This window comes from Anomalospiza imberbis, chromosome 5, assembly GCF_031753505.1.
Source record: "Anomalospiza imberbis isolate Cuckoo-Finch-1a 21T00152 chromosome 5, ASM3175350v1, whole genome shotgun sequence".
Lineage (NCBI taxonomy): Eukaryota > Metazoa > Chordata > Aves > Passeriformes > Viduidae > Anomalospiza > Anomalospiza imberbis.
The window spans coordinates 67,416,469-67,437,112 of NC_089685.1; the positions used below are offsets into that span (position 1 = coordinate 67,416,469).

At 43.9% G+C, this 20,644-nt stretch overlaps 1 protein-coding gene and 1 long non-coding RNA gene across 6 annotated transcripts in view; one reads left to right on the forward strand and one right to left on the reverse strand.

The window, feature by feature from the left end:
• Nucleotides 1-20,644, forward strand: part of IQSEC3 (IQ motif and Sec7 domain ArfGEF 3) — a 97,588-nt gene that overhangs the window by 39,545 nt on the left and 37,399 nt on the right. For all 4 annotated transcript variants that reach the window (XM_068191721.1, XM_068191725.1, XM_068191723.1 and 1 more), the window contains exons 2-3: nucleotides 1,022-1,102; nucleotides 19,481-19,769. In XM_068191721.1, coding sequence (XP_068047822.1) covers nucleotides 1,022-1,102; nucleotides 19,481-19,769 — 370 coding nt within the window. The remainder of the gene's footprint in view (nucleotides 1-1,021; nucleotides 1,103-19,480; nucleotides 19,770-20,644) is intronic.
• Nucleotides 1-20,644, reverse strand: part of LOC137474817 (uncharacterized) — a 55,471-nt gene that overhangs the window by 7,903 nt on the left and 26,924 nt on the right. For both annotated transcript variants that reach the window (XR_010999510.1, XR_010999511.1), the window contains one exon: nucleotides 14,649-14,740. This is a non-coding gene — a long non-coding RNA (uncharacterized lncRNA). The remainder of the gene's footprint in view (nucleotides 1-14,648; nucleotides 14,741-20,644) is intronic.

Below are 20,644 nucleotides of genomic sequence, written 5' to 3' on the forward strand. Positions count from 1 at the left end.
TTTCAATCCAAGACACATTGACTACAGAGCTGACCAAAGCCTCCACTGAAACTGACATACGGAGGATATGGAGAATAAAAAGTGACAGCCACTTGGTAACAAAACACCAAACCAATGAAGAGCAAGGAAACCCCAGACGCCAATAATTCTGTTGATCTGGACTGTTGCATGAGGCATGGGGAGTTTAGGTCACGAGGGTATAATTGTCCAGGGATTTCTTTGTTTGGCGTCCCTCTTTTGAGGCATCAAGCTCAAGACACCAAATACCATAATTGATTCCTTGCAATAAACCTATCTAATGCAAATGAAAGCCCGGTGTCTAAAATTTCTCTAACACTAGGATTTCTAACTTTGGATGAAATATTTTGTATTTCTTATCTAATAAACACATTTTTAGTGTCTGTTTTGCTCATGATGATTACTTTTTTTTGCTTATCTCTTCTATGGTCTCTTTCTATTGTCATGGTCTCAGTCCTCCTACTTGTGCTTGCCCTATCAGTTCTCCACTACTATTCCGGGTAATGCCCCGTAGTGATGTGCTAAGGCCACTTCTGTGCTCTAGGGAGGCTTCACACAATAAATGTCTGCTGAGGTAATTTAGCCACTGGTAAGAAAAAAATCAACTACTTCACAATATATAGGAAATATATACAAGAAAACACATTTAAGGATATGTTTCTGTCCCAAACAAAATAGAATTAAAGACAGACAAAACTGTTTTTCATGAAATGTATTGGATTGTGAAACAAATGCTGCAAGAAGGAAAACTTTTGGTTAGTGCACTTTTGCCCCATTCTCCACAGGTTGACATCAGCAGCAGAACAGGTAAAGTAAGGGAATAGAACTGTTAGCCCCCTTCTCTCTGCTCCCCTTCACCTTGGAGTAAAAAATGTTCGTGTACTCTTTCACCATCACTGGGAGTCACTGTCCCCTTGTAACAGCTCTAAAAATAGCACTCTCCCTTAAGCTTTCTGCTGAGTGAAGTGAACACTGACCCACTGTGGTTTGTTTTTTCTTACAGGAATGAAACTGTTTTACACCAGTTCTGTTGTCCAGCAGCTGACACAGAGCAGAAGCCTTCATCTCCAGACTCATCACCAAGGTGGGAAATTGTTGTCAGCATGACCTTTGTTTTTTCTACTTTCTTATCATCCATCACTGATCTTCCTGCCCCAGACAAAACTCACATATTACACATGCCAATCCTCCTCCATCCGCCCCTACATCCCATGTTCCCAGCATTGCTGTCCCTCTTTTCCCTCCCGGAGATTATTGTTCGTACTGTTGTGTAATTGCCTGCAAACCCCCCCAGTCTCCACTCACACACACACAAAATGTTTTTTCAGCCTCTCTTCAGACATCCACTTCTGTTGACCCACATTCATGCTTGTACCTCTTCTTAATGTATGTGATACTGACACACACATGCTTCACTCTTCTCCTTCAAATTATTTGTTTCACGCTATGAGGTTCCTGGACACACACACTATAACATTTAAAATACAGCAAAGGTCACCCAAAAAACTCAGGGTTCTGTCACACACCCTGAAACAGGGTGGGGGGAGTATTTTTACCTGTGTCAAATGGTGTGAGCTTGCCAGTGAAGAACAGCTATGTACTGTACTTTAACTATCATCAGCTTGTATCCAGTGCAGCCAGGTGTGGGGACACCAGCAGTTCTCAGCTCTTCCTCATCAGTGAAAGATGTCAGTGCCAAGACCAAGGGGTCCAAAGAGCTTCAGAGGTACTCAAGATGCATATTCTGCATTTAGCTTCCACACTTGGCCTTGTCCCTCTGTTCTTGCCATCTTCTTCCCCTCTAACGACTTCCCACCCTTGCCTCTTACAGACCTACTCTGTTTTCCCAGGCCTCATCACCCTTCTGACAACAGCAAAGGGGTTTCTCTTTAAAGATTTCTCTCATTACACTGCTAGACTTTTACCTCTGACCTTTGGTACCTGTGTAAAAAGCCTGACTTACTAGCAGGGCTCTGAACAGAACTGGGCAGCTGAATTGCAGTAGTGAGGCTACTGCATTTTTATAATTACATTTGTCTTGTTCTACTCACTGGAGCAGACTGTGGTTTCTGATTTCCTTCCAAGAAAAAGTGTGAGAGCTAGACAACTGTGAAGAGAACAGAGATGAGTGCGTGTCTATGCTCATAAGTAGGGTTTGGCCACACTGGGAGACAGGGTGAAGAAGGACCTCTCTTGCCCATTTGTGTATGAAGATGGAAGAGTTAACCCCCATGATCAGTCTGTGCTGAGGGCTTTCAGGCACTGGTGAAGTTTGCATGGCAGCCCTGCAGCCCTGCAGCCCCATGGCAGATGGGGAGATGCTGGCAAAGAAAAGGAGACAGCAGAGGAGGAGACCATGGATATTTCTGTGGTGGGGAAAGCGTCCTCTCCCTTACATTTCCGGAGTGAGAGAGTTTTGTTTAAGTGCTTTAGTTTGTCTAGAACTAAGGATCAGTTTTGCCATAGTGCTCTATCTTTATACCCTCATCCTTGACTCTGCCCCATTCTTGTGCCAGCCTCCATCTTATTTCTGATCAGATCCCTTAGTTTCCAGAATGTTCTTATCCTACAAGGCTGTCAGTCATACAGTCTAAAGCTCTAGGATAATTTTTGTCATGTTCTTTGTCAGGCCTTCCTTTTGACCTGCTGACTCCCAAAGGCCCTGCCTATCCCTTGAGCCTGAGTTTGCCTGTCCCTGCTTTTGCGGGGATTTGACAGGTAAATTGAAGAAGGAGTGATCACCTATTTCAGTAATTTAACAACTTTGGCAAGTTACATCTGAAGATGAGTCTGAGCCAGGAAATCCTTAACTGGGGATGAATGACAATGACCCCTATAGCATGTTGCATTTTGGCTTCTCCTGCTGATCTATGCCTGATCTATGCCTGTCCATTTGATGCCTTTTGTAGCTTGCCCCACACTGCAGACCTCATGCATTCCTTACATTTTTCCCCCAGTCTTTCTTGTGTCTTTGCCATTTCTAATGCCTCCAGATCCCAACAGCAGTCCTGAATCTGTCTCTGTGTGACACAATATTCTATGCAGAGATAAAGATGGTTGAAGCCACCATGGCTATTTGAAGGTGAGAAACAGGCAGCGAGTTATTAAACTCACTATTTAGCTTTATGCTAGCCATAAAAGCATCTCCTTGTCTCTGCCAGGTCTTACAGTCAGCAACGGGCCTCCTTCATGTCCAAAGTTACATATACAATGCAGTGAGGAAGACAAAAGAATGTCAGAGAGGGGAAAAATACAGAGTCAGCATGGAGCTGACATCCATATGGAGAATAATCAGCTCTCCTAGAAGCTCATATGGAGCTACTGAGCTCTTCTAGAAGCTCAGTAGGCTTCTAGGAGAAGCACATCATATCATTTACAGAGTCTGTCACCCTTTTCAAATCATGAACAGGTTCCCCATTGAAGCAAGGCAGGACAAAAGTCAGTCAAGACTGAAATATGTGGGTCAGACAGCCTGAATAGGCAATCACTTCCTGGGTGAGCCAAGCATATCCCTAAATAAGCTTATCAGGGCTCCTGGTGGGCGAACCTGGTACACAGGAGCTCCCTGTGCAGCTCTTCCGTGTCCCACTGAATGAAAAGCCAGTCACAAATGGTGCTGCTGTGAATGCTGATAAACCAGCTCAGGTTTATTCTCTCTTTTCCCCTTCTGATGGTTTCCCTAAATGAGATAAATCCTGTCAGAACTGATGCCACTAATAACCATCAGCCATCTAGTTTTAATTAGAGTTTGCTTCATTAATGCCCCAACTCTTCTCAGCACAGCAGATTAAATAATGTACTTGCAGCTCATTTACACAAACCCCCAAACTGCAAGGCTGAGCTGCAATCCTTTAATTAAACAGCCCGGCTGATCCCTACCGCTGCCTTGGCTCATCAGTCTAAGCCGATTAAAGAGAATAGGGACTAATAAAGAACATAAAAAGGCAAGTGACTCTCAGCTCTTCAAGGGACTTGGAGACTCCAGTGGTGATCAGCTGCTTCCTCCTCCTCTAGCGGGAACTGTACCTCAGCCCACATCCCTTCTGTTTGGGACCTGCAAGAGCAGTTCTGTTTGCAGCAGAAGCCCAGACTCATCTTGTGGGACAGGAGTCCTTTGGGAGACTGAGGAAAAACACAGCAGAGAAGGAGAAAGAGGGACATCAAAACAGTGAGATGAGTGGCTGTCTGACTGCAGGAGAGACCAGCAGGAGCGGCCATGCAGCTCAAGAGAGGGACAGGAGGAGAAGAAAATGCAGGGAATAACAGTTGGAGGTTGAATGCCAGGAACAATCTCGGACAAAAGTTTGTCTCTGCTTGTGCTTTGTGATGGTCATTGTTGTTTTTGTGTGGTCTTCCCCAACATTTCTCTGCAAGATTTCTTGCTCTTTCTTTGCTGCCAGCTAAAAATGCCTTGGCTTCACATGGATGGGAGTGATTAGGAACATGTCAGTGTCTAACCACTCAACAGAGGCCAACTCAATGAGGTGTTTGAGATTATTCCCACTCATCTTGTTCTGCTTTGCTTCACTGGCTGCCACAAGCAGACCTAGCCCCCTTCTCTCCTCCCGAGTGTGAATTCCTTGTGGGGAAGTTTCGTCTCCATGAGTTTAGCAATGCAAATTTCCCACCTGGCTGCTTAGCTGGGTTTCACCAGCAATTAGCAAAACTGGTGCTGTAGGCCATGAATAGTAAGAGACAGATTTGATCCCAGTTTCTGCCAAAAAGCTCAAAGCCAAAGTACTGGATGAGGTGATGGCAGCAGCAGGCAGATTTCTGTTCCTGAATTCTACGGGCTTTCCCATATCAAAGGACAGTATAAATCCCTCACCATTGTTTCCACTGGATTTGTACACCACCGGCTTCATGACCATAAGCCATCTTGCAGGTTGGATTTCCATTGGGGATGTCAAATATCTGGTTGAGTGACATGAAGAAACTCCAGGGATGGCAGTGGGAGCTAACCCTGCTCCTTTACTGAGGTGCTGATTAGACTCTAATTTAGCCAAACCCTGTAATTTCATAAAGCAACGGCTCTTTTTCTCTCTGGCTTTTGCCTATTAATGGCAGGGTTTCATTCTAGGGACTTGAATAGCCTGGTAATTGCATTCCCACTTCTCCCAGTCACATAGAGTGAAAACTGGCATCCCAGAACAATGACCTTAAAATGTGTCCAGCAGCAGCTCAGTTCTAACGGGATTACAGACCATTTTCCTTTGTGTGAGGTAATAGGGCTGAGATTAGAAAGATTTGTTTCTATTAGAGTAATGAGAGGAAATTATGGAGTCACAATTGGCGGGAACAGTATATTCATTCAGTTGCCTTTCACAGGCTTTTCGGCATGCCCACCATGCCTCAGTGGTGCTGAATAGGAAATCAGCAGAAAATCACCTCTCCTCCTGTGATGGGAAAAGTTCTACAGAAAACTTTAAGCATCAAGGGCAGGTCTGCTTTGGCAGTGGACTTGGAAATTAGCACTGGAATGCTGAAGCATTGTGGAAGAAGTGCAGATGAGACCTGACCTGCTTTTAAGGCAAAGGAGACAGTTCTCTCAGGAAGAGAGTGAAATGGAAGGGCTTGACTGTGTACTTGGAAGAAGGGCTAGGATCTGAAACATCTTTGGAAAAGCTGTCTCTGTTCATATTTTCCACACTTTCTAACAGGGAGACTGCTGCTTAGATCAGGGTTAAAACACGATTAGTGCCACTAATTTACAAAATGTTTACTTCATGATTGTGGACCAATGAAATTATAACTCAGTATAGTTTAAACTTTGAACCCCTGTGGACTAATTTCTAAAGTGTCTGCTGGATTAATTGCCATAAGAGATTGGCTGCTTCCTGGCACCAGTTAGTGGTAAGGAGACATGTGAACCATTGGCTACTTCTCCAAGCCAGTCTTCCTTGCATTTCTGGAGAAATTCCTTCTTTCCCCACTTGTGACTTACCAAAGTATTGAAGCGGAAATGTGAATTCCACCATTCTTGCTGGAGGAAGCCCTTGGTGCTGGTTGCTCCATTTTTGTGTGTGGGAGGCTGATAAGTGGATGGGCAGATTTTGGACAGTTTGTTCAAACCAAACTTTCAAACATATTTCTTGATAGCTCTCTGAGCTGCATGAGTATGCTGCACCCTCAGCAGCACATGCTTAAAGCCCAGAATCTGATTTCATTTACTCCTGGACAACTCTGTCTCTGACTCTTCATGTCTCTTTACCTGAACTCTCTGTTTCCATTGAACATGCATTTGTTCTTTGTCCTGTGAAGTCATGTTGGAAGATATTGGCACAAAGGAGCCATGAATTTTATCCACTGCACAGTCACAGCATCACATCCCTCTTTGACTCCTCACTGCTGTAGCCCAGGAGCATCTCTCTCTGCTACAGCTCTTACTTTGCCCTTGGGTCAATTTAGGTTCTCTAACAGTTAGATCCTCCTGAGAAATCCCCAAGACCTTGTATGGGTTGTGATTGCTATGTCCCTTAAGGCTGGGGCCCATGAAGTTGTCGAGAACTGAACCACTCACCAACTGGATGCTTACTCTGGACATCACTGAAGTACCTTGATAAACAGGTGGGCAGTGACTCTTTAAGCATTACAGTTAAACTGAACTATTCAACATTTTATCTTAACTTGTGAAAGATTGACCTTGCCTGACAGGACAAATGCAAATCCAATTCACAAAATGCGAAATTATAATTTCTGATTTAGGATTGCTGGCAGCATATTGTATATAGAATCTGGAGGTCAGTGCTTCAGCTCAGCTCAGAGCTGTTCCATGGCTTTGGCTCAGGTGTGAAGCATGATGATGATTCTAGTCTGTATCAAATCAGATCTATAATCTTCCACTTAAAGAAGCCTAACTACTCTGCCTAATTGGTCCCCAGCTGGCAGTGTCAAGTGCATGTTCCTACAATTAGTGCACCATGGAGGTGCACTAATGAATTCTTCTCTGATTCTTAATGAAGAAGACTCCAGGTCAGTCTTAACAGGATATGGACATGCCAGTGCAAAGCAACCTTCTAGTGTACTCTAAGGACAAATGACCATACACAGAGGTCATAGTCTGGCTTCTTTCACTCCCCCAAAGTCCTCCAAAGCACTGCTTTTGAAAACACCCATAAGTTGGAGAAACATTTTTGCTTTGCTAGCACATCCTGTTTGTGCTTCTAATTTCTTTTTCTTATTGAGGTCATGGGCACGAAGAGAATATTTTTTTTTATTTCTTCTTAACAGCTCATCTCTTATTCTTCCATCCCCACAGACTTAATAATCCTGTTCCAGATAGTACCACTGGAGATTGCAGGAAGCTGCAAACAGGCAGAGATGGGTCAACAAAGTTCACATAAATATTCCCCCAGCTCACAGTTTTCAGAGTTTTGATTTCAGTCTGACACAAAGATGTAGGCCAAGAGTAATGTCTAGACCCAGATTTGAACTCTTCTTAAGCTTGGGAGCGAGCGGATTCCTCACTTTTTATGGGTGTTTTGTACAGTGAGGACTAGCAGCTTCAGTTGCTTTGCAGGAGCATATGTCCAGAATCACAAAGATGTTTAGTGAATGTAGATTAAGGGCAAATATGGAAACACAATTATATGCAAAAAATATTTTAGAAAACATCCTTAACATCATAGTTACCTTGGGAATCTCTTGCAGGGAGGTATAGTTGGGAAGTCTTCTGGTACTATGACCTGGGAGGAATGTCTCTTTCTGGAAGCATCCAAAGAAACAGGAGGTCAGTTTCAGATGCATTGTCTCAGCCCTGTAAAGGAGCTCCACCAGGATATTTTGGCACTCTCTCCCACACAGGTATTTCCCTGCTCCTCTCCAACAGCTGGTGCAGCTACTTTCAGGCAAGTGTGGAGAACATGAGGGTGAAGAAGTATTGGCTCTTCAACAGGAAAAAAAAATATTTCTGGTGGAATCTGGAGTCTCACCATCACATTGGTTGCTTTGCTTGCCACTATCAACACCTTTCTTCAGGAAGGTGAAAGATGCTGGGAGAGAGAGGCTGAAGAAAACACACTTGAAATATCCTATTTTGAAACTGCCAAGATGCCCATCAGACACATTTTCTGAGAGCCTGAAGCTGTATCCAGCCATTGCCTGGCCACACGTTCTTCCAGCTCTTTATTTTCCCCTGTTGCTTCTGTTGCTTATGTGAGTCCTGCCCTAGAGGAATTTAGACTTGGATTCAAATGCTTTTCTCCCACATGAGCCAGTACTTGCTGTTTCTTGGGCCATGGTAATATGTGTGCAAGGGGACCAATCATAGCCAGCTTTACAGCTGTGGGAGCCACATTCTGCAGCTGTGGAGATCAGTTACTGGCATTAATACCGGGCAATTCACTCTGGCTTGCAGATGATCCTCATGCTCTCTCTCCTGTACTGCAAAGAATTTTTTGTCCATACCATGGCAGCTTTTTGGTACCAGGGGAATGCAATATAAACATCTGCTCTATCCTGTGTTTTCTGTGTGGTAATGCTACAGACATGCATGGGAAGAAGCTGTGTCAGCCTTGGAAATCGCCCTGTATCTAACACTAGAAAATGGGCACAGATGCTTTGTAAGGTAACTGCAGATGGACTATGGTGGAGCTCACACCATTCATCCTAATCTTCTGCTAATATCATCTGACCTGATTTGCATCAGTCAAGATGCACCCACCCTCAAAATGGAGCCATTCCAGACCTTTGGTCCATCAAGATATGCTCTGTTGAACTTGACAGGTGTTTTCTGTGGACCCTCTGTCCACATGCTTGTTAACGGCTTTCAAGACAGAGACAGATAGGGCAAAGAGATGGAAAAAAAGAGGCAAGGAGAAAAAAAAGGGAGAGAGACTCATCCTAACAAATGTAACAGTGCTACTATAAAAAAATGGATGGCAAACATACTATACAGAGAAGAAGAATAACAGGAGAGAAGGAGCAGGAAAGCAGGAAGATAAAAAATAGTGTAAATGAAAGAAGGAACTGCAGGGAACAAGAAAATATGAGCAGAAGATAAATGAGCAGGACCCTTGGCTGGAATAATCCTGTTCATGCCAGCATTCTTTGGCTGTGACACAATGAGACTCTGGCCTTTTATTGCACATTTTCTTGTAGCGCGATGCCAATCCAAAGGCCTTTGTCTTTTTGGTGCTCTGCAACACTAACTCACTTCTATGAAGGTTCATCTTCTGGTCACCCCTATGGAACAGGATCTGTGCTTGGATACACTAAGCTCTCCCTTTGGAAAAACATCTCCGTGCACTAGAATTCCTTCTCCTACATGTGGCCCTGGCAGATTTTAACATGCTTCAGGAAGAACTGAAGAGTCTGAAATGCTGAAGAGGAGCACACTGTACAGCTGCTCAGGCCACTTTGAATTTGCGAACAGAAGTAGATAGCTGAGGGAGTGCATGAAAACAAGCTGGGAAGTATTTTGAACTGTTGTCTCACCTGTTCAAAAACTGCAGAACAGCTGGAGACTAGTCCATCTTCTGTGAGAAAACATCATCCTGAAGAAAAGCATCATAAACAGGATCTGAGTTCAGTGAGATTTTTCTTCTGAGACTGTGAAACCTAATTCTGGCCATAGCACTTGGAAGTGTGTTCCACTAACTTTTAACAACTTCTGCTTGACACATCGATTCTTTAGACACACACAGATTGTACCATCATCCTACCTGAAACGAATTGCCTGGTGGTTAGAGCTGTGTGTCACCTTTGTTGTCTCCCACACTGGTACAATGCTGCTTTCCTGTAAGCAGGTTATGATGCTGTTATTGTTGTCAGTGTGTCTGGGTTGACTGCAATCTCTCTCATTCCCTCTTTTGCAGAAAGAGAGAAGATGGAGATGGGCTACCCTATGTATACACTACTAGTGCTTTTTTCCACATGCCTCCAGAGGTCATTGGCAAAATATAACCAATTCTTGTAATTTCCCAGAATGCACTGATGTGAGAGGGTCAGTGGAGATGCACAAACCAGAATGGTGTTGTGAAAAATATTGCTGTGCTGTTACAGCACAACTGCAGCAGATAAGGATTATACAGAACGTCCTAAAATAGAGCATACTGGGCTAGATCCTCCACTGAGGAAGGTGCAATCCACAGGAATAAAGCCATTTATAACAACAGCCAGGATACTGCTCAACAACACAGTAGGATTGGTTGAGTCTAGGCAAACTTCATGGTTTTTTTATGATATTGCCCCAAAAGTTCCATGTCTGAGTACAGAGAATAGGGGTAGGAATAATTTCCATTCCTTATAGGTAAGAAAAGTTGAGGTGCCATAGGGAAACATGAGCCTATGTGGCCAAATGTGTAAGTTGCTAAGTCATTCTGTTTTCCAACTGGGAATTTAAAAAATATAGAGAAAAAGAAATGGTGCCTCAGGGAAGAAATGTGACATGAAGTGGATCAGAGTGTAAGGAAGCAGCAGAGACAAAATAAGTTAAAACCTGGAAAAGTAGAGCTTTGTGCCTACTGCATAAGGCTGTGGGAGTTGGTCACTGCATTGGGGAAAGGAGGAAGGAATGCTAACCATGCTGTTTCTATCTTGGTCTTCAGCCAAAGGGCAGTGCAAGTCTCTAGATCTGAACACAGTGGCAAAGTTAAAATCTGGATAAAGTCAGTGAATGCTGTTTGCATTGTCTGTATTGGGGGGGGGGGGTGGTTTATGGCTGTGTTCCTCTTTATGTTGAGGAGAGCAAGGCTTCTTTCTGTTTGGTTTGACACAAGCAGTGACCTTCTACTGGGATGCAGTAATCACAAGAGATTAAATAGCTGAGATACTTGAGAACAGAAACAAAATGTATCTAAGTTACACCAAGATCTACCTGGGAAGTGGCTCACTCTCTGCCTTGACAAATCAATTACCCCGATTCCTTAGGAAGGAGCCCAGAGGTACAGTCCCACCTAGAGACCACCACAGCAGGTAGAAAAAGAAGACTACAGAAGCCCTTGCCCAGGTCTATAAATGCCAAGAGCTGTGTCCCTCACCCAGCTCATTGCTGGATTGAGAGAGCAATGGGCTGAGGGATATGCAAGCTTTCCTTGCCTTGTAGAGGCTCTGCTGCCTCCCAGCCCTGAATTCATCTCATTTTAGCAGTGAAATTCTATCTTCTGCATGATTGCACCGGCAGGCTTTTGTCAGCGAATTTGGTGATGTTCAAACCTGCCTCAGGGATGAGAAGCCAAGAGATCTGACTCAAAGTGGCAGAAAGACTGCTGCTGAGAAGCCAAGTTTCTCTTTCCTGGGGTGCTGAGTGGGCAGTAACACTAATGCAGGGTGCCATCTGTTTTTTCTTTCTCTAAAAGGTCATGTTTACCAAACATTGCAGAAGCAAGAGAGGTCTGGGGTTAAAATAAAAGTAATTAAACCATACAGAGGAGGACCTCCTTTGCCTTCAGTGTCCACTTGGTGCTCTTCACACCTCAGTGAAGCACAAGTGCCCTGTTCAAAGCAGCCACAAGTAACCTTGTCTGCAGTGCCAGGCTGTGGGACTTGTGTCTAACCTGCAGAGACAGCGCAGCAACCAGCCCGGGGTGCCAAGCCCCAAGGTGTGACAGGCAGCTCAGAAAGGGACTCCACTTCCTAAGCTGAGCCTTGTGCTCTGCAGCTGGTGAAACAGGAGGCGTGGATGGGAATAGGAAAGAGTGGTGTGCCAGAGAGGTGGCCCAAGGGCCATTCTGAGGTATCATCCAGACACATGTAACAACTGTAAGAAAGAAACTATGACAGCCATCCACACCACCCAGAACAGCCAGCCTTGTACCATGAACACCACTTCTCATAAAGTGAGAGCAGCCTTAGTTATTCCAAGCCACCCTCTGGAGGAGCCTGTCTGTCCTCTTGGAAAAGCATTAGTCCTCTGGTAGATGAAATTTGTCGTGGGGAGCCAGGCCCTCAGACTGGTAGCCAGCCCAGTCTGACACCTGGACAATCATCCTTGCACCGGGATGGCATGGGGTGCTTCAGAAACATTTTGTTCCTGTAGTGCTGTTCTGTAGCAAAAGGCACAACAACACAACAATGTGGGAATTGCACAGCACATGGGGATCAAGTTTAAAGACTAAATCTGAAATGAAGGCTCTGACTTTAGCATGTTGGTCCCTGTGGGACAGGAGGGTCTTGCTAGTATTATTGCATTCTCTGTCTGCTTAATGTACATCTCACCAAAAAAACTTCAAGTGATGCTGAAAAGATATTGCCTGGTTCAGTCTGTGCTAAAGGATGTTAAATTTAATTGATTTCCAATATATTTACTGTACCATACTGTCAATTCTATTTTACAGGTGTGTGTGCCAGACCTTTTATGAAATAAGTAATATATTCTGGGATGGGTAATGATCTTGGCTAATTACCATTAATTCCTCCTGGGTAAAACTAGTGTGAGGAGATGGCTTGATGCCACTGCTTTGCAAGGTGTTATGTGAATGTAGACAAAATCAGAATCTTGTTCCTGTATTTGTCTTTGTTGGGGGAGACTGTCTGAGAAAGCTGCAGCTTGGCTGACAGGGGATGGTTTGCCAAGATCAAGTTCCAAGTTCCCTGCCTTTCTGGCAGGAGAGACCTTTGCCTTCCATCAGTTTCAGCAGGCTCCCAGAGAGCATTGCCTCCAAATCGCTCTAAAATTTGAACTTATAAGCAAATCAGAAGCAATTCTTTTGCACTCAGGCCCCCTGCATGTCAGAAATCTCTGAACCTTGAAAAGATCCCATAATATATTACCAAGACTGTCTCAGCCATTTTTTTTTTCATTGAATTCTGATGAACCCATTCACCACATGTCACGGGTATCCTCAGGGAACACTGAAGTGAAATAAACTGAAAAGGCACTTTGGACCGTGCTAAGTCAGCAGTTGTTTTTTTGTTGTTGGTGCTTTTTTGGGTGTTTTTCTGAGCAGGGAAGCTTAGGAAAGACAGAGGAAGCACAGGGTCTTGCAGACTTGGGTTCTGGACTCCATTCTACTCACATTAACTAGTGAACTCTTTCTAATTCTCTATATGGTACTTTGTAAGGTTTTTTTTTTATTCTGCTATCTCTGAAGCTTTGAAATCACATATAAGTCTAAGGCCATGAGAGGCAATTAATCAGGCCATTAATCACTTACAGCAATTTATGAACAGTATATGTACTATAACCAACCAATCCTCATAAGGAGCACTGTGAAATGGATGCATAACATCTGTGGTCTTTCACAACTAGTCCAGGTAGTCTTTGCCTCAGTTACAGGTCACAATCCTGCTCGCTGACCTTGAATACTATGAAGAAGGCATTTGGTAAGTTATATATGGGAAACAGAAATATGGTCTTCTCCTGGAGTGACACAGAGACAAAAAAAAGAGCTAAGATCAGCCTCTGCAGTACTTTTGTAACATCTCACAGCCCTAGCTTCCTTCTGTATGATTAGCTAGACCGTTTTGCACAACCTGGCAATGAGAACATTCACTTCTTCAGTGACTGGTTTCTTAAACTACCCACCAAATCCAGAGGAAGGACTGCTATTTGGTATTACTCTGTTATTGCTCTTATTTATGTGCAAATTTTTTTCTTGTTGTAAAAGGAGAGAAGGTGGAAAGAGATGAGTTTTGTGTGATGACCACATGGGAGCTCTGTAGCTCTGGAGTGATCAGCGAGAAAGCTCAGTTTTAATTTCTTACAGGACTAACATTATTGTCCTTGAGAAGAATAGCTCTTCTGGTCCTTGAGCCCTGTTTAGTTACTCAGCCACCCTGCAAACACTTTTCTGAGAGCTCTGAAAGTTCCTCTCAGACCGTGAACTGATTCTGGTATTTGACAGTGGTGCAATGGAATGTAACGTCTGGAGCATCCAACTTGTGTCTTCCTGCCTGCAGGTCTGCCTTGAAATGGCCTTGAGATGTTTGAGGGGAAGGGGCTGGGTGTTGTTTCTCAAGTCATGAAGTATGGGAATGTCTAAGCCTGACATTCAAGATCCAATAGATAACCATGGTTCATCTCCACAGTTGTCAATTAGAAGCACAGATCCTTTCCCAGCTGGAAACATGTATTTCCAGCAGCAAAGAGGTGATGAGGAGTGTGCAAGGAAGTGCAACATCCTGATGCTGTAGCAAATGCAAAGCAGTTGTATCTGTCCAAGGACAGACAGTGACACAACAGTTCTGTGTGGACATGTGGAGTTGATACGGCTAAAAATGGGCATATCGCTTTTCTGGCTCGATAATTTAGTGTCACTGATTTGGTCTTTATGCTTCCATAAAAGCAGGGAGAGAGAAAAAAGGAAATAATAAAAAACCCCTCACTATTATGACATTTCTCCTCCATCTTCTCCCTTCATCCTTCCCTTACTCTAATCCTTATATAAAAATCTTCCCAAGAAACCTGCACATAAAAGCTAAGTATCAGAAGTCTGATTTACTTATGCTAGATAAAAATAGTTATGGGTTCCGTCTGAATTGTCTCAGTGAGAGCTTTTTTACCATCCTGCCTTCTTGAAACAAGCACTGGGATTCAGCTCACAACCCTGATATCCCTGTTTTGAAATGCTAGACTGGGGATAGTACTTTATATAAGCCCTGAGTCAGATTGTGTGTAGTAACCATTTCTGTTAACAAACCTGTCTGCAGCAGGCATATACAAGTAAACTGTGCAAATGAACAGGACATACCTGAAACATGAGAGATGTTTTTCACAGCAGATGGAATCTATTTGTAACAGTGACTAGGCTGGTTATGGGTCATAAAAGTCATGTAGGAACATCTAGGAAGAAGAGAACAGCTGAATTTGTAGTTTTCCTTTTTACCTGATTACAAGCGATTTACATTAATATTGCAAATTTTAATCAAACAGAATTCAAAGAAATTACAAACCTTCTCCACCTGATTGTATGACTGTAAAAGCTGTGAATAATGGTGACATATGATACTTGAGGACAGCAAGTAAAGAACACTTACTACAGCTGAAACTGCAGGGGTGATGCTGGTATTCAGACTAAATTGACCTATTTGGAGTTTGGCTGGGACTTTGGGATTCACACCTTAGACTCTGTGTGGGACTTTTAATTATTACAGGTGGTTAGATCAATTTTCTCAGCCAAGAAACAGTATGTGCAATAGCTCCATTCTCTTTCATCCCACTGCCAGGGAGTCTGACTGCTCACTGGCCAAGGGAAAGCGAGTGAATCCTCCTAATTTGCATAATAACATTTTTTTCCCCAGAGATCTTTCATGGTATATTTTCTATCCTTCCCCTCCTTACTCTCCTTACTGTTTGGTTTTTTTGTTACTGTGACCATAATAGCTCTTGAGCCTTCTTTTGTTAAAAAACCCTGTGTCCTACCAATGCAAATCAGCTGTGTCACTCAGGACAGAGGAAAAATGTCAAGCTTGTTAAGTTTTTATTTATTTCACTGTAGCATCAGTTTTGTTCTTTAGCAGTGTATTTTATTTCTTATTTGCGGCATCATCAGTCATTGCTACTAGAAAACCAAGAACAGGCCTTCCCAAAACACTTCCTCATAAACAGGTTCAAGATGAGAGTAAATCTGGGAAAAATACAGGTTTGGTAAGTGGAACCATAGGGCTGTAATGGTAACGTTCAGACTGCTAATCAGTCTTTACTCCCTTTTTTCCACTGCTTAAAAGTCACTGAAGTTTACTGCTGAAGCTGAAATTTCACAGGTTTATTCAAAGATTAAATGTCTGGCTGTTTTTTTTTTTTCCCCAGATTTTTTTCACACTCAAAGAACTTAAAAATGGTTCAATAGTTCAGCCATTTTGATGAATTTCTTTTCCCCACAACAGTACATGTAGAAACTATTCCCACTTCAGCAAGAGTGTTTGCTATTGCATCCTGGATAGCACCACAGCCAAACCAGCATGGGGTTAAAAATTTTATATTTAGCATAAAAACATCTAGCTGAAAAATGCCTTTGAGTCCTCCAATGGAATCTGATTTTGATTTGACCGAATTTTGACCCTGAGGAAATTCCACGCATAAGCACAATCCATTCTGTATGGCTGTGTCCACTGGGCTCAGAGCATGCATGGAGGAGGAAGGCAAGGTTAATATGTATGTGTGCGTCGCTGATGTCCTTATCCCAGCACAGAGTCTTTAGGGGCCTCAGTAATGCTGAATAGTCCTTCCAATCTTAGGGCCCTCCTGTGTCTTGAAGAATAACTTAAATGCCTAATGAGGTTAAAGGAGGCTTCTTGAGCAATTTGGGTTGGTCCAACACCCTGGGCCTCATTCGCCAGGGTCAGAATTGGGTGTGGTGAGGGTACCTAGGGTCAGACAGAACCCAGTCATTAGTAGGTCCGTGGTGTTGTGGCAAAACCAAGGTCGAGTTAAGGAGTCAGTCTTCAGGGTCCAGATCATGTGTGTCCATGGCCATATAAAGGGGAAAGCTCTGGCAGGGCTGGAGACCAGCACTCTTACAGTGTTGCTGGAACACAAATTGATGGGTCTAGGCTGGGGAGAGAGCCTGGGGAAGCTTAATGTCTAGAAATACTTAAGAGCTGCCTGGAAAAGGCCCAGCTTAACTTCATCTGCCTCTGAAAATGGCCCTTCTTTGAGCAGGGAGTTGGAAGAGACACCTCCAGCCTTCCCTCCTGGTCTAGGTCAGTCTGATTCTACAAAGCCTCTTATATTGCCAGTGGATGCAGGATATCCTGTGAATGTTACTCACTCAGGCTCTACACTGTGACAGGAGACCAAGTGGAGAGATGCACCCACAAGAGACCCTCCTACAGAGCAGCGGGACTGAGTGCTGCAAACTCTTAACACCCTCCATGTTCTACCCAGACCAGCCAGTGCTCTCAGAAAAACAGAGCTAAGTGCATATGCCAGTGTTTAGAGGACCATCATGTCAGGGAATATTTGCTGGCATTTAGAGTCCATTCAGGCTCCAAGGGAAGTCAGCGGAAGGCGAGCTCTCCATCTGACTGCCTCGGGCCCTGACCTGCCCTAGAGAAGGTCTGCGTAGCACACTGGGTACTGTGACCTTGACTCAGCTGAGCAATTTGGAGTGTATGTCTTGCTGAATGAGAGCTTATGCATCCAGCTGAAATTGCTTTATAGGGCACAGTCCAGATCCCACTGAAATGCTCAGGAAGATTTTGCCATGCACTTCAACGAAACTGTGATCAAATCTATGTCACCTGATTTTCCCTTAGGCTGAGGATAAAAATTGCTGCTTTGCTGATTAAAATCAGAATGAACAGTACAGGGGCTGCCAATAAAAATGTTACAGTGAGATATGTAAGGGAAAAGTCCTTTAGTAAGATTTCCTGCAATGTGGATAGACATAGAATAGAAAGAATTAAAAATAAGGAGTTAAAAAGGTGTAGGAAAAAATGTAGCATCAGGAATAGAACAATGCAAACTTTGAAAAGGTGTTCAACTTAAAAGAACAGTTTTATGCTTCATTTTAATGTATTTCATGACTGATGATTATGAAAATATGTCATTTTAATACTCTTTGACAAAGCTGGTTATATAGCATTTATGTACGAGCATTTGTGTAAGTTCTGTGAATTTATTTTTTAAGTCTAACTGGTGACTATAGGCATGTGTATAAAAGAAGAAACTTTCTAAATTTAAATCCTTCATCTTTCTTAATTCTGAAGTTGTGGTAGTGTCTTGCTTATCAGATTTGGAGCCCTCTTAGAAACTGCGGGAATATTTCTAATTTTGATTGTTAATCTATTGAACAGAAAAGCTGACATTGGAGAGAATAAACTTCCTTTTAAAGTACTAGTAAGTGTGCAAAAGTGCTCAGAGGCTTAGGAGGCAGTTTATTTACAGCTAGAAGATTTGGACTTTTAAGGACATACAGCACTTTTGAAAATGGGACTTAAATGCTTCTAAGTAATTTGGGCACTACATAAAATCATGTCTCATTTCCCACTTTTTGCTCTGACACCCACACCAATCATAAAATTATTTATTATCTAGTTGATAGCAGAACTGGTTTTATGTGAAGCAAATCCAAGAGAAAGAGATATGTTTCAGAAGTGAATTTAAAAATTAAATAGCATTTCAGTATGGGAGGCAATACACATCCTTGGTTTCAGTGAAATTAAATGCATTGGTTCTGTAGTAATTATATCCAAACTGGATATTGTTCTCAGCTGAATGCTCATCCCTTGGAAGCCAGTGGAACTGTGTCTGATGGACTTGGTGCAGTAGCAGCCAGAGTCCATTGAGGCTTGCACACTCTTGGAAATCATAAATTATTCCTCAGTGGCCACAAGAAGGAGGCTAAGGTAACAATGAAAACACTCTCATGGTTCAAACAGAACCCTGGGACAACAAAATCTTGTTTGAAATTGGATGATTTTGGAATATTCTTGGCAAGAAGGGTTAAGTACAGACTTCCTCATCACTTCAATGGATCAGACATATGCCAATCCCATCTGCCTGGAGCAAGATGTCCCATCTCTTAGGGTGCAGTGTTGTCAGGTCCTGGTTTCACACAGCTGCTGCTGTGGCTGACAGGAGAAAAGAGAACTTTCTCCACAAGATCTCAGTGGCAATTTGTGGGTGAGAAAGAAGCAACTTCTTTCATGGAAGCTCTGCAGTCTGCTATGGCTGTATTGCAGACACTCTTTAAAGGTCAGGATCTCAGGGCTGGCTGGCCCTGTTGCCCCTTTATATTCTCAGCTCTCCATGAGTTTCTCTGGAAACTCAGCAACATTCAGCTGCCACTGCCCCATTTCCCACATGCCCTTAGGAACTCCAAGGGAAAACTGGTTCCTTGGGATCCAGGCTCCATGCCAGATGGGACTTGGGATGTGCAGAGATGCTGAGCAGTAGACGGCAAGTGCACAGGGGTGATTGTCAGCTGCTCCAAAGGGCAGGAGAGTGTGGATATTCTCAGTTCAGTCAGAGAAAAGAAGAGAAAGATTTCTGCCAGGCTAAGCCTGGGAAAAAGTCCAAGAGGAATGTAAACAATCTATTATCTTGCTTTCCGTTCATATTGTTTGTAGATATGTTCTGCCACACTGACCTGAGTCCGGTGTACCAATCAGGTGAAATGTTTTTACTTTAAGACCAATGGAACTAATGTTCACAATGTTCTCTATAAAAGAGAGAGGTGCTTTTGAATAAACGCTCATTTGCCTTCTGAAATCGTACGAGTCATTTTGTCCGTCCCTGGCTCGACAGCATCAGGAGAGGTGTCCACAGGCCATGACACCCTCCTTGGCTCTCCACCTCCTCCAACTGCAGCATCTGGAACAGAGGCAACCAGGCAGTTTGAGGAGTCACAGAATTGGTTCATACAGGGGTGCCTGCCCTTAGAGAGAGAGGCATCAGAGCTTTGGCTGGATCAACATCCAATCCTGATCCATCACTGGAGGAGACACCTGACAGCCCAGGCTCCCTAGACATTTAAAACGCAGCTCAGGGAACAAGTATAGAGAACACCAATAAACATGATCATAAATCAAATATAATATAAACAAATAAAAAAAGCGAAACGTTGCGTTTTGTTCACAGTGACGATCCCAGCGGTTCCACAAGCAAGAAAGCCGGGTGTGAAACGGAGGATCCGAAGGAGGCCGGCAGACAGAGTGGCCAGGAAGGCAGGTCCGACACCCTGACGCTAAAAGCCCAGCATGCGGAGCTCCAAGAAGAGCAGGCAGCGGGGTGTTCCCCTCTGGTGCAGAAGGCGAGCCTCCACCACACGGGTTCCCCAGTGAGAGTGCAGCGCAGCAAAGGGACGGCCTCGTGTTCCCATGCGGCTGCCTCCGATTATGAGCTCTCCCTTGACCTAAAGAATAAACAGGTACCAAGGCTTCCTCCTCAGGCTGTGGGAGAAGGGGATGGGGCGGGTGGGACTGCATTTGCACTGTGGTGGAATGACTTTCAGCAAATACATTAGCCTTTTGTTCACCTAGAGCTTTTGCCCTGTCTAGCTGGCCCTTTGGGTACATGAGGCTGGTAGAGGAAGTAGATTCCCTACCTGTGACTTTGACCCTTTCACCCAAACCTGCTGGCATCTGGTCCTTGTTGCCTGGATTCAGTGGTCGAAAATGGACCTAGTAACCCAGTTGTGAGAATAGGCATAGAGATGGGTTGCAGGCAGCCAAGACCAGCAGCATCCAAGCGTAGTGCCTTGCTCACAAGTGTACAGTGTCAATAGGGCTCCCAGCAACTGGTTGTTCCAAGTTACCTCCCTCATGGGTGAGTCTCCAAGAACCATCTTGCCATCTTGGATCATGCAGGGCAGGCTCCAGCACACTTCTGCATTAGCATGAGCTTTCAAGAGGAAGCAGGGTTTATTCAATGAGTGTCCTGCACAGCATCTACCATGATGTTTGTGCACTGCTGCCACCACTGCCCTCAGTCCAGAGGAGGATCCTGAAGAGATAGGCAAGTTTACCAGGCTAAGAGAAAATTATTCAGTCCTAGAAGTTGCAAGCCTTGTGTTATGTGCCTGAGGCTACAGCCTAGCTCCAGAGCACAAGCATGCCCATGTCTAGCTGCATGTCCAGATGGATTCCCAGCAGGAGACAGTGGGACAGGGGCTAATAGCAGCTGGCCTCCTCCTTCACAGCTGGAATGTGTCCCCTCCCTCCTCATCTCTGCAGATTACAGTCCAGGAGAGCTGTTGTGCAAAACAGAACCTAAAGCATAATTTGTACCTTTTCCCTGGGAAGG